The sequence below is a fragment of the Corvus brachyrhynchos genome, unplaced genomic scaffold, assembly GCF_000691975.1.
Source record: "Corvus brachyrhynchos isolate BGI_N302 unplaced genomic scaffold, ASM69197v1 scaffold62, whole genome shotgun sequence".
Classification (NCBI taxonomy): Eukaryota; Metazoa; Chordata; class Aves; order Passeriformes; family Corvidae; genus Corvus; species Corvus brachyrhynchos.
In genome coordinates, this window is record NW_008236629.1 from 544,168 (window position 1) to 560,463 (window position 16,296).

Below are 16,296 nucleotides of genomic sequence, written 5' to 3' on the forward strand. Positions count from 1 at the left end.
CAACAGCACACAAACTCAAATAACTCCACAGAATGGTATCATTTCAGAAGTATAAACTAACCTTAATACTTTGCCAAATGACAAAGTTAGGCTGTCCCAGAGTGCTGCATGTTTTTGTTTTGGTCTTTCTGTTGAGTGAATCTCTGTGAGCACTTTTAAAGCTTTGTAGATATTTTTTTGAACAGCAGAATATGAACACACGCAATTTTCAATTCTGTGTCTGTAACCAAATACAAAGCTTTCTGAGATTTAAATGACACATTTTCTAAAAGGCCTAAGCCCAGGCTTTGAAGTTATGTACATAATTTTGTGAGCGCAATCATTTGCACAACAAACTATTACCAACTATCTGAACTTGAAGACCAGTAACTGACCAGAACTCAATAGCTTTTTTAAACCAGCTGCAGGCAATTAATTTGTCATCTTTTTCTGGTGCCAGCTTCCAGCTACTCATTTCTACAAGTCTAATTACCTGAAGCCAATATCTGAAAATTTGGTCCTGAAAACACAGGGTTCTGATTCTTCAAAAGAAACCAATCCAAAATTGCAACTGTTATCAAAGCTTCACTGGGATTATGACAAAAACTATACGCAGTTTTCTTGGCATACAATTATTTCAAAATTATGTTTCTCTAATCATCCTGCCCATCATTTTTAGAGTAAAAAAGTATAGTCATAATGTAAAAATTGAAAGGCAGAAGGTGAAGGGGGAAAGAAGAGTGTTCTAGAATTCTTCTTTGTGTGAAGGATGCTTCTGGTTTTAATGCATTTTATGCTTGCTATAAAATATAAATACATTTTCTTAGTATTCATGACCAAATTAATACTTTTATTTTCTTTAGGATAGGAGTGGGGATATACCATCATTGAAAATGACTGATTTATATCCTGTTCTTTTGCAACCCCTGCCTTTTCTCACATCTGCAGAGCAAGGACAACAGGCCAGCGAACCAAAGGTAAAACCAGAGCACATACTACAACCTTTTCCTGCCTTAATTGTTCTGTAGTACCTGCTACAATAAATAAACCCAGCAGGACTACATAAGGTCACTGAGAGACTTAACAACAGATTTCCCTGCTGCTGTTTTATTCTGAGGTTTTAAAAGTTGCAAGTGCTACAGTGAAAAGCCTCCTCATAAAAGATGGCATTTGAGAATGATGTTGTTTGTATCTGTTAAAGAGTTCCCATTCACTCTGCTATATTTCCAAGCAAAAGAAAATATTTTTTTGCTCAGACTGCCTGATGTATAACCTCAATCTGGAAGCTGTGCATCAATCTGTGTATTGCTAGTAACCGGCACAAAGTAGAAATTTCAGATTATTCACTGAAATATTTACTGACTCTGCTTTAAAGGGTGAAAGATGAAATAGAAACTTGTTATATCGAATACAAGACACAAACATGATACTGAAAATACGCAGGGAAGAGAGTCAATAAGTAAGTGGATGCCATTTTTATACTTATTTTTCAAAGTGAAATCAAATGTTAAGAATTCTTTTAATAGCCCTTATAGCATATTAGATATTTTTAAATGTCAAGCCACTGAAACTCATAAATTTTAAAATAAGCATAATTTTATAAACTCTTAGTACTGATCATATATGTGACATTCATTTTATTTTTATAACCTGGGCTTTAGTATCCTGCCTCTTGATTAGTTAAGACAAACACTGAGTTTACAATTAGAGTGTTGTCTGAATACAGCCTGCTTGATCAGTTATTCATTTCTATATTTTTTCATAGTATCAACTTGTATTAAATGGGGTTTTCAATTATGACATTTCAACTAATACTAGCAGAAATAAGTATTTATTAGACACTGAATCTGACTTGGAAAAGAATTTTTTATCTTGTATGGAAACATTTTAACAAATCTTTTTTAACAGATGCTAAGCCTTTCTCTTGTTTTGAGTGCAGTAAAGAAACTATCAAGCAAAAATATAAAATGCAATTAAAAGGTGTGTATCAATCTTTAATGGGTCTGTTTATGACATTTCTTTACCTTTCTGTGCCTTGCTACAAAACACTTACCAAGCATTCCCTTGTGGGTTGAGAAAAGTTCAGCATATCGTCAAATTCATCATTTAAGTTATAGTTAATATTCTGCTGAGTCTTATACTCAACCTGGACACAAAATTCCTGTTAGTCTTTGGGCTAAAATATGATCTTCTCTCCCTCACCCAAGAAACAAAGAATCTACCCTCTGATAGAGAGAATCGCGGAATTTTTACAGGCATTGGAACTACCTGTTGTTTTGGAGTATTTTAAAAATTAGTCTGAAACACTGGTTGCTGTATAGGCTAATTAATGTGTCAGTTTTCTTTCCATTGCTTACTAAATTGCATCATAACCATTCTATTTGCCAAAGCTTTAGTGATTACTGGGATAGTGCTTTTACCTTTCTAGTTAATGGGAATAAATCCTGTGGTATGTAACTGGTTTTGTGTCAGTGGTGAAAAATAACTTGTGTGCTGTATTTGTTGCAGCCCATGGCCCCTCTAGGGAAGCTAACAGAGAAGCATTCTCCATCCAAAGGGCTGCCTTTTTTCTCAGCCAGTTACCAGATCCCCTGCTCTCTTGCCCTGGTGTATATGCAGAGACCTGCTGCTGGAGCAGATCCTGAAGATCTCAGAAAGGCCACAGAACAGAACACAGGTACAAGGAATTTTAAAAGAGTCTTCCTTGTCCTCTGACTGGTCCTTAAAGCAAGTGTGATAGAAACTGCTCCTCACCTTTTGAACATGATCCCAGGTTGCTATTTTGTAAGCTGGATCACGTCCTGCTCAGTCCAGCGCTGGTCCCATTATCCTAACATTTTCTACCTTTTACTCTAGTGTGCCATCTCATTTCAGTGATTCAACACCGGAGATTCAACAAAGAATTTTGGTCTCTAACTTCCAACTACAGCTGAGAGCCAAATGCAACCACTTTCAGCTTGAGTACTTTGTTGCACCTGAACTACAGATTTGAGCACACTCAAATTCATATGCTGGCATTGTAATACTCAACCATGCTAATACAGAACTGCCCTTTGAGCTGTATTTATCAATCCAGCTATTCTCAAGAGCACAATTCAAAATCTGGTGACCACAAGCTTCAAAACCAGCCCCTTTTCCATGTTCCTATGTGCATGCTTACAGCTTCATCACATGAGTGCACAGGACTGTGGGTTTGAATGCTGTGATGTAAACCTAGAGAAGTTTGTAGCACAGCACTGCAAAATGACAAGGTGTATTTAACATGAAATCAGAGATGGCTAAAAGCTCTAAAAAGAAATCTCATATAAAAATAAGAATCTGTTTTGCAGGGAAGAGAAGAGTGAGTGACAGACTGTGGGGAAAGGGGAGGCATTACCTTTTCAATCCTGCAGTTGTTTAGACCCATGTTATTCATGGAGGGCAATTTTCCATCAACACCATGAGGCTGCTGTTGCTGCTGCTGTTCCCTTTGGATTTGCTCTCTCATTTTTCGAGCCTCCTGAATGGCTTTCATTACTGTGTCCTGGTCCCCAAATAGGGCAGGTGAATTAAGACTGGAAAGGATATCTATAAACAGAGAACACATTTTATTCAGGTAATTATCCAAATTGGAATCTGGGGTAAGAACTCTGCTCTCACACTCTTAGAACTGCTCCCAACCAAGATCTGCAGAAGGAGGAGTGGCAATTGTCTGAAGGCTGAATTACTCTACTGAAGTAATTGATAAGCCCAGGCATTTATTTCTCTGTTAGAAATACAACCATTGAGGTCTTGACACACCCTGAGATGGAGCTATCTGAGCATACTCATGGACTCAAATATGTGTTTAAAACAACAGTATTCTGAAGCTTAAACTGGAAGCCTTTTGAGGTATTGAAAATAATTAATGAAATTAACAAAGGAGAAAACAATGTTTACTTGGCAATGACACTCTAAGTCAATTCTTAGAATTTCTTTAAAGAGAGAACCATCACTCCAGGTGTTAAGATTTCCATTTCTATTTCAGAAACAGCTCTCACATTTACTTTTTGGGGACAAAGTTCATTATCATGATAAAATGGTTATAAATCTCTAAATCAGTAGAGAAAAAAACAGTTTTCTTTCTACCACTCTGAACACAAAGAAACTTTTAAACAAGCATGAAATGCAGGCAAGCATTCCTGTTACATCTTACAATGCATTCATGAAGATGAGTACCCCAGATACAGTTTTGGATCTGAGAGAAAAAGACAGCAATTATTTTGTGACTGTTTGTTTTTTGTTGCTGTGATAAAACTCTAATCAACCTTTTCCTACATGGAAGTATTCTCTAGACTGCACATGGATAGGTTTGTGCATATATATTTTAGCTAGGGAATTTTGAGCAATCACACAGTTTTTGTGTGACCTGTGCATCTGCCTGACCAGCAAATGTCTTTTATAAAAGTTCTGAATTTGTTAGTTTTGTGTGCTTACTGACTTACTGACCGTCTACTATTAAAAAAAAAAAAACCACAACACCAAAAACGAAATCCAAAACAACAACCAAAAAAGGCTAAGATTTTGAATTAACCTTCAAAAATAATTTTTATATTCTTTTAATCTCACTGAAGTTCAGCTGAGCAAAACACAGAAAATTCAACCTCGACAGACCCTGAATTATTCTAACATAAAAATGATTAGGTGTTTCTCACACTTTATCCTGTGAACCAGATGGTTAATTTAATACTGTGGCCTAAGTAAGAAGAGATGCAAATTGTGATGTTTTAGAGGGACTGGTGATGTTTTCTGTCTGAATGAAACACGCCTCTCCAAAAAAAAAATAATGAATTAGAGGAAAAGGAAAGTTTCCAATGCTCTGAACTGTTTCAGCAAGTAAGTTCCATTCTGGATGGTAAAGAAGTTGGGAACCATATGTGCATGATTTTTAAAGAGATTTAGATTTGTAATCATCTAAATTTATTTAGAGAAAGGTAGCTAAAGCTCTTACATGGCTTGTTGATTTCTGGTAATGTCTCCCTATCTTTTTTTATGCTTAAGGATTGAGACAAAAATTTTTTATGACTTTATACGAAATATATTTTTGCCTTAGGCACTATTTGTCTTCTGTGGTCCTTTCTCTTGAATGGTCTAGGATTTCAGATTGATACTTCGCTTTCTAATGTAAGATAATGCAGTGATAGTTGCAAATAAATTGACAGGTAGAGTATCTAGCTAGTTGCAGAAAATGTCTTTCAGAGATCATGATGTTCCCAAGTGTTTGGGAATGGAAAAAAACCCATAATTTTTATATATTTGATATATGTATTTAACATATCTATTCATTATTCATAAGTGTTTCTATATATTTTACAAGTACACTTGAGCTACAAATTGTGAATAAGTGGTCTGTAGTAAGTATTTAGTCACTGTTAAAATTTACTGTTTGAACTTTAGGGCTGATCATCTACATTTTGCAGCTCTTGATTCTGTTTCTTGACTGGTTAAAGTAGTCTTCATACATAGTTTTCAGACCAATTTTGTTTCATCACTTAATAAGCTTAAAGAATCTTGAACACAGGTCAAACCCATATGAATTAATAAAATCCTGACAGATGGGCAAACAAATAATAAAAATATGGTCAAATAATAAAAACATGATCAAATAATAACATAAACTGGCTGGACTGATGCCTTTCTGTATTTATTTAAATAAAAAAATCTATCTATTATCTAGTGAGGCTCTATGGGCATTCTAAGATAGGGGGGGTTTTTTTGATCCAGAAGTCAAAATTTAAAAGTTAACTTTGTGTGTATACACCCAGTAGACACCTTTAGGAAAGATATTCGTACAAACCTGTTTTACAAGTTTGATATACCTATCTTTATTTACTTATGTATGTATATTTGTATGTATATCCTACATTATTTATTTCTTTCCTGTATTTCTCACACTCTGCCACATATTTTTGGGTACTGTTGTAAAACTTTAGCTTTTGAGCATTCTTTGGAAATCTTCACTATATTTTTTTTTTCCATTTTAAAGAGAAATATAGGCCCAAGTGTCTACTTAATTCAAAACTAAGTGTGCTCAGGCTGGGATTTCATGCTGAAAACTTGCCTATTTTCTCCTTTCCCTAGGACAGATTAGTTACCTAAAGAGGATCCTCTTCCCAGAGACCCACTGAGCGGGCTGGGGATGCCACTCTTGTTCGTCACTGTCACAGGACTGCTTTTGCTGGCTGGGAAGAGATTCTGTGTTGGAGATGTTGGGGATTTGACAGGTTCAGCTGTTTTGGGTCGGGCTGAGAGATTCAGAGGCTGAGCTGCTTCATCCTGCAAGAGTTTAATGTAAATAACTATTAGGAAAAGACAAATGAACTCATCATTTTGCAAGCAGCAGTTACTTTACACCTCGAAGACAATACCACATTCCACAGCAATAATAACAAAAGAAGCTAATTATCTGCCTCCTTTAAGATTCAACCAAAGGAAACCTCATTAATTTCTCTGTGTTATGCTTCTTATTTACATTAACTATGTGACTGGATCATTCTTTTTGCCAAATTAAAATTTGAATTAGCTCACATTACAGCTTAATTTCCTAATGTGTTTTCAGAGATCTAAATTAACCTAGGGCATTTACAAAGAATTATTTAAAATTTCCAGCAGCTCAGTAATGCTTTTGCACTGGTTCTATTTGAAAAGTTCCTGGCACTATAAAAATAAGTTATGTAGCTTATTTTTAAATGTATTAGAAACTAAGGAATCAGAAGTACTACTATGAAAGAATCATTTGAAAACCCTGACAGCTCTTTGGCCCACATTTACAGCTGCTGCTAGCTTATACACTCCATGCATCTAATTCAGAGTGCATGTTTTGTTTAGTGAAACAATCTATGCTGGTCCCCCATAATAGGAGATAAGAATGTCATTGAATTCAAATTCCTTTACTTACTAGGGTGATGACTACATGCTATAGGCATTTCAAAATGTATCTTATTTTCTATTATTTAATTTTGCATATTTTACGATATTTTAATATTCAAATGTCATGTTTTTGACAGATTTATGTAAAATCAAAAATATTTTCCGCATAACTGCTATTCTGCTCTTTGTTTGATACTTCTGTATTATTCCCATATTCTGTAGTTATTTCTGCTGCATTCAACCTTTAGTATATCTGTGTGTTTTATTTGTATTAAGACAAGGAACCTTTTTTAAGGGTGTGTAAATCTAGTATCAGCACTTTTATATGTTTTGATACTTTTCATATGCAATGTGGAAGAAAATCTTTCTCACATATGTCTTGTTTCTGTAGAAACAAGTAGAGTAGGTCCATTTAAAAATATCTCCACTTTTTGAAGAAGACTTATTCAAGCAATTAATTTCTTTGATAAGTATAAACGTTTGCAGTGCAACCTTCTTCCCATTCTTTGAGCTTGTTCCTTCCACTTAATACATTAAGCAAGACAGAGCACTTGAAAATCTGTGAAATGGTGATTTTCTGTAGTAAAAGAGCCCAGTAAGACAGATCTCTCATTTAAAATATGCCCAGAGCAGAATTATGCTGGATGTAAGAGAATATTGTTCATATTTTAGAACACTGCACTGATCACTTTGAAGCTTAGAATTATGCCGAAACACAATAATACATCACATTATCTCATCTTTTCCATTCTCCTTACTGTCAAGCAGTGATTTAGCAAAGTACATCTGGTCACACAAAATGCATTAAACAGGAAAACATAACAAACAGGTATTTATAATGCCATTGTATCTTCAGCTTTAAACTTTCCCCAGAAAACTGCATGACATTTCAATTCTTCCTGGCCTCAGAGTGTGCACAAACGTCCACACCCTTTCAGTGTCCAGGTGAGAGCAGAAGCTCGAAGGTACAAGGGACAGAGTCCAGCCTGGTGCTTTGTGGCCATGCTTACGTGCAACCTCTTTCCTTGCACAGACAGAAAGCGGCTTCCCTAAACTTTTCCAAGAGTTCAGAGCCCCATTCAGACCAGGCTAGGTACTGTGAACATGCGCACATACAAATCTATGCTACAGAGTTCAATTTTTAAATAGTTTTCCGTCTAGTACTGATCCAGTCGTGAAAGAACTCTAAACACCACCAGAACCTGTTTGTGTGTACTACATGGACAGCATTCTCATTTCTGCAAGGCAACCAAAAAGCCAGAAAACACTCTGGTCACTGACTTAGGGAAAACCTATCATTACTTTTTGAAAGGTCTGACTTCTGTAAAATAATTCCATTAGTTCTGTAAATAATGCATGTAGTTTATACAAACTGCTTAAAAACAGAGAAAATATAGAGGATTTGTTAAACAATGCATGACCATCAAAACTGTCATGTCTAACAAAGGTAAGAATCTGCAAAGACTGAATATAGGTACTGCTATTAATACCCTATTAATAATTTCTTCATTAGCTATTGGTATTTGTCCACACAAAGCACTTGTAGTTCATCTTTAATATTCTGAATGCAGTAGTGTGCTTAGTAAAAATAACCATAAAAAGACTTCAATTTTATTAACATATACTTTAGTAAAATAGGGAAACCCCCAAGAATTTGCATGTGGTCAATTTTGTAACAGGGCTCAGCTGGCTACAAACCTGGAATGGTATTGGCCTTGGTTCAAGAAGATATGTGCTTGAATTTAACCAGGGAAAATTTGACTCATACAGTAAAGGTTTGGTTTGGTGTAGGTCCATTTGGCTCGCTCACTCCCAAAATTACTTTTTCACATTAAAGTAGTCAGTAGTATATTCTCAATGCCATAAATCACTGGTGTTAGGTATCACTATACTATGGCAACTTTGCTGGAACAGTTGGGCTTTGCTTTTGGTGGCTTCTGTATTGACTGTAGCAAACTCTGCATATGTGGTAAATTTCCCTGACTGCTCTCAAGCCTGGCATTGGATTACAAGAGGTAAAATATTAGACTAATACACATCTACAGCTAAGTAAAGTGAATGCTTTGCTAAATAAATGTTAGATCTGGCCATAATGGAATAGTTTTTATTTATTAGTACTCTCAGCCTAGCAAAAAAGTGTCATGGAAATTTATCAGCCCAGGCAGAAATATCTACTCACCCACACTTTACCACGATGATTGATGATAATGAAAAAAACAAATGATATTTTACTCTCATGTCAAAAAATGTGAAAAAAAAAAAAAGAAACCACCACCCCAAGTGAGTAAAATTTTCTCAGGCTGGTTTGAAGCTAAGGACTGTTTGCCTGTAAGGTGCTAGCAGCCAGCAAAAAAACCAAACATATTCCCTCTCTCTACCCACAAAGTCACTACCTGCCACCTTTAGATCTATTTTAACAGTTCTGCATTTATATCTCTATCATTCAAATTGGTAAAATAGCTGCATGCTGATTTTTTTGTACAGTTTGGAGTAAATTCGTTCTGAGGCTGTTTGGTCTCATGAAATCCGGAACCACCCTGGGAGAACCCAGCAGAAGAAGCCAGGCAGTCCCACCCAAAGGCACTGGCTGCTCCACGGGTTTCACAGGGAGCACAACGCTCATTCCAGGCTCCTGGCAAATGCCATGTTGTAGCTGCCTGGTTCCAAGCAAGTGAGAATAAGCAGGCACAAGCACTCGGCGATGGCGCAAAACCAGCGAGGAGCAGCACGGTTGTCAGCAGCTGTGTGAAATCAGCAAAAGTCAAATCAATCTGCAGCAACACAATGTTTTCCCCGGAGCCCTGACTTACATATTCTTTTTATGGGAGGCTTTTCCAAAATTGTGGAATTAAGTACAGCTAGAGATTGGTAAAATAATTAGAAGCTCTACAGTCTCTCTCTTACCCTAACACTATAAGCCAGCACCACATTTTGAGATACTCAAGAGTTCAATGTGAAACAATTCATGAAATGGATGCCATTTATGCGTGTTACCAGATTACAAACTGAAATCTTGAAAATATCACATTTTACTGATGAATCTGTTGTGCTGCCTGTGGTAGGAAGAGGGACGCCTGGTATTTTTGGAAACAAGAAGTGAATGCATTCTCTTCCCTTCTCTATACTGATAATACAGCATTGAAATGGAACTTTTTATTTGAATATTGAAGAACTGTAACGTGGCTCAACTTCCAACTGTGAAACAATTACAGAGACCATTTGATTTCACTGTCCTTCTCAAACACCGACTCTTTTCTTTACTGAGAAATACCTTAACTTGAGTTACCGGGCTGGTCCCTCTCTTCTCATTTTTCATCCCAGTGGGTGAAAGTGCCCCTGTTGTATTTGGTGGCTGTGGAGTAGATGGCATTTTGGCTCCAGGAGAAACTTGCATGCTTGCCAGCTGAGCTGCATACAGTTGCTGGAAGACAAGAAGATATACATATATTCCTGCAATACTCCTAAAAAAAGAAGCTGTAAATGTACTTTTTTTTTCTGGTGTTTCTTCTCTTAAAGGATCTTTTTCAGCTCTTGTTTGTGGCTTCCCTTCCTGCTATTTGCAAAAAGACAAAAAATAAAGAAAGACTGGAAAACTCCCAAACACCAATATCTTTTTTCTTCATTTGACTTTTGCTGATTTTTCTTGATTTTTTTTTTCCTTCATAATGATGGTCGTGGTATTGAGCAAAAAGTTACACTGTGCCTGAATGTTAAAATCAAAATTGGTAAAATTATATGGCTGTTTATGAAAAGGAGGTATAAGCTCTTGTCAGAAACAACAGTAATCCAGGTCTTTCTATTCTTACTTAGAAATTAACCACTAACTCCAGAAACTTTACTGGGAGCTGCAATAGGAATGGTTTCCTACCAAAAGGCAAAGTTAAAATGGCTAACAAGGTATGTCTTCATCTGTGTGTACAGTGATAAATCTTCTATGAATGCCAATAATGAATCTAGGCCTTAAAAATTCCTGTAAATAGTGATGGAAGTACAAAAAACTCTAGTGGAGCTTTTCAAAAAGTTTAACTGAAATATAATAAAATACTTTTATATTAAAATAAACAATTCCAACCAATAAAAAGTGTTTACTGAACAAAACTGTATTGGTTCAATTTCTTTCCATTGACCAAACTTAAACCCTCACCTTGAATTAGCATCATGAATAATTCTTCTGCCATAAACAGGGAAGATCTTAATCCCTCTTCTACACATAGATCTACATAAACTTTGCCTTATTAGTGAGAAAAAAGCCAGGTGGTTTGTATGTAATTTCCAACATTACTATCATTCAGATGGACAAATAAAAAAAATTACAGTAATCAAAAGCAGACCTTTCAGCACATGTAATTAAATGAAAGCTTAATAAAGAATAATTTGCAAGAGCCAGATGTGCTTATGTCATAATTGTTGCTTTCTTTGGAACAATTTTTCTAATATAACAAGCCTCCACAGAAATGAAAGTTACACAATGCTGTAAGTTCAGTTACTCAGTGGCGAGACAAATGCAGGAGGGAGGGGCAGAGTCACAGCTCAGGGTGACAAATGAAAACTATTGTTTGTTTGTTTCCTTCCCCTGCTTTTCAGTACCACACAGAGACTACAAAAGGATCACAGATTAATGTTTTGAAATTAGTGGTGTTTAAATATTTTGGCTAAGGTACCAAGTTTTTTCCTACGCTAAAGGAAAAAGATTGAAAATAGAAAAAGTTCCCAGCTATTGGTGATGTCCTGGAGTGAAAAGGAAGGCTTTCATACAAAAGTGGGTGTTTTTTCCCCCTACTTCTGGGATCTTATCCCTTTTAGAATGTTCTTGAGGTCAACCTTTGCTTGCTTAATAGGATGCTCTGCTTAAATGAGAGTAAAAAACACATTTCACAAATTTTGAAATCCTGGACATTCTCAGCTCAGGAATAATCAGGCACTGCACTATGAAAGAGATAACACAATAAACTTGAATACAATTTAAAGACAAAACCCAACAATTACAAGGCTTTCTCAGTATTCTGTGGTTTGTCTATAAGTACTTTTCCTTTTTTTTTTTTAACTAATTTAACATCTTCAACTATCTGAAAAAGGTAACTTATATTTTACTAAAAGAAGACAAAAACTTTTGTACTTACAGTACTATGCATTGCACTTTCAAGAGTGTGAAAGGAATTCTGTGTATAAATATACTCAGATTTATCAACTAAATTTCAAAGGAATTTTCTTCTCAGGTAAGCCAGCAGGGCACAAAAATGTGGGGTGTAAGTTATTCTTTCTACAGTATTCCATTTTTCACAGAAGATAAAACTTTATTGTCATTTATGGCAACTAAAATAGTGTGGTGGGTTGACCTAGGCTGGCTGCCAGCTGCCCAGCCAGCCAGTCTCTTCCTTCCCCACTTCAACAGGATGGGGAGAAAATAAGATGGAAAAGCTCATGGGTCGAGATAAAGACAGGGAAAACTCTTACCTCTTACCATCACAGGCAGGGGGAAAAAAAAAAAAAAAACAACCTAGGCTTGGGAAGAACTTCTTTTTTCTAATTTACAATAGAGTTGCCTGGTGAGAAACAGAGATAAAGACTAAGGACCCCATCCCTGCCATTTCCCCTTGAAAATTTCTTGACCAGATATTTCAAGATAAATGCAAAGATAGATACACATGGCACCAGTCAGAGCAGGACTTGCTGGTCACCTGAGTCCCACCAGGACTGGCAACAGAAACACCCACAGCACATTAAGGGTTAACATCAAGAAAAGTGGGCTTTTCTAGTGACTATCTAGGAAACTGTTTGATTTTGGAAATGCAAACAGGAAAAGTGGAATAAAATTAGAATTTTTCACTACTCCCTTCCCAGGGTGTTGAGGGCTATACTGCAAGTCCTGTCAGGAAGAAATGTTTCTAAGGGATGACAGAATAAAAGAAATTTTATAATAATTCATGACTGGCTTATTCCGAGGTCTTAGCACTGGCTTTATCCTAGGATTTCTATAAATTCATTTTACAACATAAAAGCAAATGTATAAATAAGTAACAGTAATTGGCTTTCTGCTTTGCTTAAAGCAAAGCTGTTCTACAAGCAAGTACAAATACTGCAAGAATTCACACCAGCACTAGCAACATTGCTGTGTGGACTGGAAGGCAGCATAAGTTTTAAATACCAGTTTGTATGGGGAGCTAGCCAGTCTGGAAAAATATAGGCATGCCACCATTGCAGTGAAAAAAATGGATATTTTTGCAAATACCACTGCTATGGCTCAAAATGGCAATTTAGGACCTCACATTGAGATGGTCAGATTGTGAAGCTTTTATTTGCAAGATTGAGGAGAGGAATAAAACACAAACATTGAATGAATGTTGACTGTTGGCTTTTAAAGCTCAAAAGCAAAAGTTTCAATGGATTTTTTTCAAATGAAATTCTAACCAGTGAGTGCTTGACAACTAAGTAAAAAAAATTTTGATCTATGCCTATCCCATAAACAGAAGAGTATTTTATAATCCTTATGCTAACCACTGATTCAGAGGGCTCTTGATTACAAATTAGATATTCAAAAACATCAAGTATTCATGATTGTTTTAAGAAGCCTTAAAAATGTATAGTCTGGTTTTTATTTTTTTCTCAGAGGTCACAAACTTAGATTCTTACAATCCACTTCCCAGCATCTATATATAAGTAATGCTGATTTTGAGTTCTTCAGTGCTCCTCAATAGCTAACAATTTTCAAGCCAAGCTTACTTAAGGTGTATGAAAAAGGAGGCGACTTTGCAGTTTTCAGAACCAGGCTTCTTCTAATGTCAAATTTGACACTGAAGAGTGGGATTTTGAAATGCCACAAGTCTCAGGGCAATGGCAAGTCCCACATTTAAGCACCTATGAACTTACAGGCTCACGGACTTAAGCACTTGTTACTGAAACTCTATTCCAGCTGTAATCAACTAAAAATCCGAGGGGAATTTATGAAAGTTGGAGGTCACTATAAGTTTGAATTATGTTCATTTACTTAAAAAAATTTTCAAACAGGTAGGAGAGTGCTGTACTCAGCATGTGTACAGAACAGCACAAGTGCACACTGATTTTTTTCCCTGGAAACAGCAGAGTTCACACTAAGCCTTTGTTAGAGCTTAGAGCTATAACAATTCAAGAGAAATTGAATAGCAAACAAGAATAATAATCCTGTTGTGCTGGTGATTGTGTTTTCTGCTTCAGAAATTGCCTACAGAATTTGATGAATTATTTCGATTTCACTTTTCTTATAAAAAGTATCATCCACAATCTAGAATTTATCTAACAAGCTATGAACTAATAATAGACCATCTTGACTGATGCAAATGTTAATACCTTTCCTAATGCCATCTAAGTTTCAAAATGCCTTTGTGAGATATTTTCATGACACAGAAACATAATTGCCTTCACTGCCAGTATTCATTCATGCCTTGCCAGAAGACAAAGGCCTTAGGCTCACACACTGCTCTCACAAGTTTCAACATTTTGTCATCTAGTTTTTTCAGCTAGCTTTCAATAATCAAAACTCTTTCATTAGCTCAAGCCCCTTTCCCCATGACATTTGTCTTGCACACAGGTCTGTGACGTTCCTGGACACATTCTCTGCTGAATGACACTGAGCACGGCAAATAAGAACAGAGCAAAGCCTTCTGTGCACCAGATGTTTTCCCTTTTTTTTGCAAAAAAATATTCATACTTATCTCTTAGACTGCAGCATCTGTGTCTAACAGAATGAATAAAAGTGAAGAATTTTGAGAATTAAATGCTACAGAAGTGGCACATGGCGAGGAAAACAGAATGGGCCATAGAATCATAGAATCACTAAAGATGAAATAACCTAAGATCATCAAGTCCAACCATTAGCCTTGCACTGCCATGTTGTTGACCCACTAAACCATGTCCCCAGATGCCACATCTACATCGAAACACTCTTACCAGGGGCTTGTCAAGGACAGCTCCTAGGCAAAAAGCTGGTTTTGAGAAGATACTTCAATCCAGAGGAAGTAATCAACTGGTGCACAGAAGAGAGGGAGCCTCCCAGGGAGGAAATGGAGGGACCAGTTGCGCTTGTATAGGAACAAAAAGGCAAGGGCTAGAGACATTTCAACTGACTGTGTGGTGAGGGAGCACTTGGTCACAGCTGTGGGGATATAATTCAGATGTTATTTTTGCAGCAGAATTCTGAAGAAACTGTAGGAAAGCCATGTGTGAAACATGGAGATAAGAAAAAGAGTGGTTGCAATACTCAGTGTAGCAGATAATCAAACTGTGGGTGATGAGGGCTGGCCCAGCCCGATAAAATGCAATGGGTGTACTTGGAAGATGCATCTCCAAGAATTTCAGCAGAAGGTGCCTTGCTTGAAGTAGAAAAAAGGATCTGTTCTAGAAACTTTCACCCTTTTATTTTCTTTTCAAAGGAAAAATGCTAAATTTCATGAACCCTGATTAATTCTGAAGTCTTCCATTACTAAAAATGGAAGTCCTATGTTACATCTTCAACAAATACATTTGCTACAGTAAATGAAACTGAACAATAAAGCTACTGAGAATCAAGTAAGAATCCTTATTTGTCAGCATTTTAAATGAATTGTGCAAAGCTGAAATATCGTATTTATAGAGATGAAAGTTCAGCTATTTAGACAATGAGTAATTTGGTTTCTAAAGATGAAAAACTCTAAGGAGTGACTGCAAGTGCTGTTGAAATCCTGCACTACAAGAGGTAATGCAGTTATTTTTTCCATAGTATATTTAGTAAGTAGTGTTGCAAAGCCATAATACCAGCATTTTCCTTCTGAGAACATAACATGCAATAATAATACTTAGAACTATCTGATGACAAAGGGTTTTTACAAGCTCACCAAAACCAGCAACATCTTTACTATTTCCAGCACATATTTCTGAAAGGAAGCTACTGAAAGCAAAAAAAATCACACCTTCAGTGGGACTGCTTGTTTTTAATTATTGGTGTAGTAATGTTTGAAATAAACTTGATGTCAAACAGATTAAAGGAAAGAGAGTCTCAGTTTGAAAAAGTTTTTCTTCTCTTTGGAGGAAGAGCAAAAATGGTCACACCCATGTTTTGGGTGTCACAGATAATAACTATGGAAATAAAGTTTAAGTGCTGAGTCCAGTATCACTGGTATAACCCTCAGCAGTTCAGGAAAGGCGATCCTTTTCAGAAAGCAGTGTAGAAGCATAAATATCCTACTCCAAAATTTTAGACATATTGTAATCTAAGTGCAAGAACTGCTTCTAAACTAACATTAATTGTACTCATTCTTTCCCACTTTTGTCTATAAATATCTTTTTTTTTGTATTGGCACATCTTCTGCACCAAATATGTTCAGTGACTAACACTGCAGTTGAGTGCTCTGCTGCAGCACCAAGGTAAGAAATGGAATTATAGACTTATGTATATATATCAAGGAAAAATAAAAAAAA

General features: G+C 36.2%; 1 protein-coding gene across 8 annotated transcripts in view; it reads right to left on the reverse strand.

Annotated features, from left to right (window-relative positions):
* SOX6 (SRY-box 6) overlaps positions 1 to 16,296 on the reverse strand; it is a 374,497-nt gene that overhangs the window by 57,421 nt on the left and 300,780 nt on the right. For 7 of the 8 annotated variants that reach the window (XM_017726582.1, XM_017726580.1, XM_017726581.1 and 4 more), the window contains 3 exons: positions 10,139 to 10,288; positions 6,093 to 6,273; positions 3,356 to 3,546 (listed from right to left, as the gene is read on the reverse strand). In XM_017726582.1, the coding sequence (XP_017582071.1) occupies positions 3,356 to 3,546; positions 6,093 to 6,273; positions 10,139 to 10,288 (522 nt within the window). The remainder of the gene's footprint in view (positions 1 to 3,355; positions 3,547 to 6,092; positions 6,274 to 10,138; positions 10,289 to 16,296) is intronic. The other variant, XM_017726583.1, reaches the window with a different exon arrangement.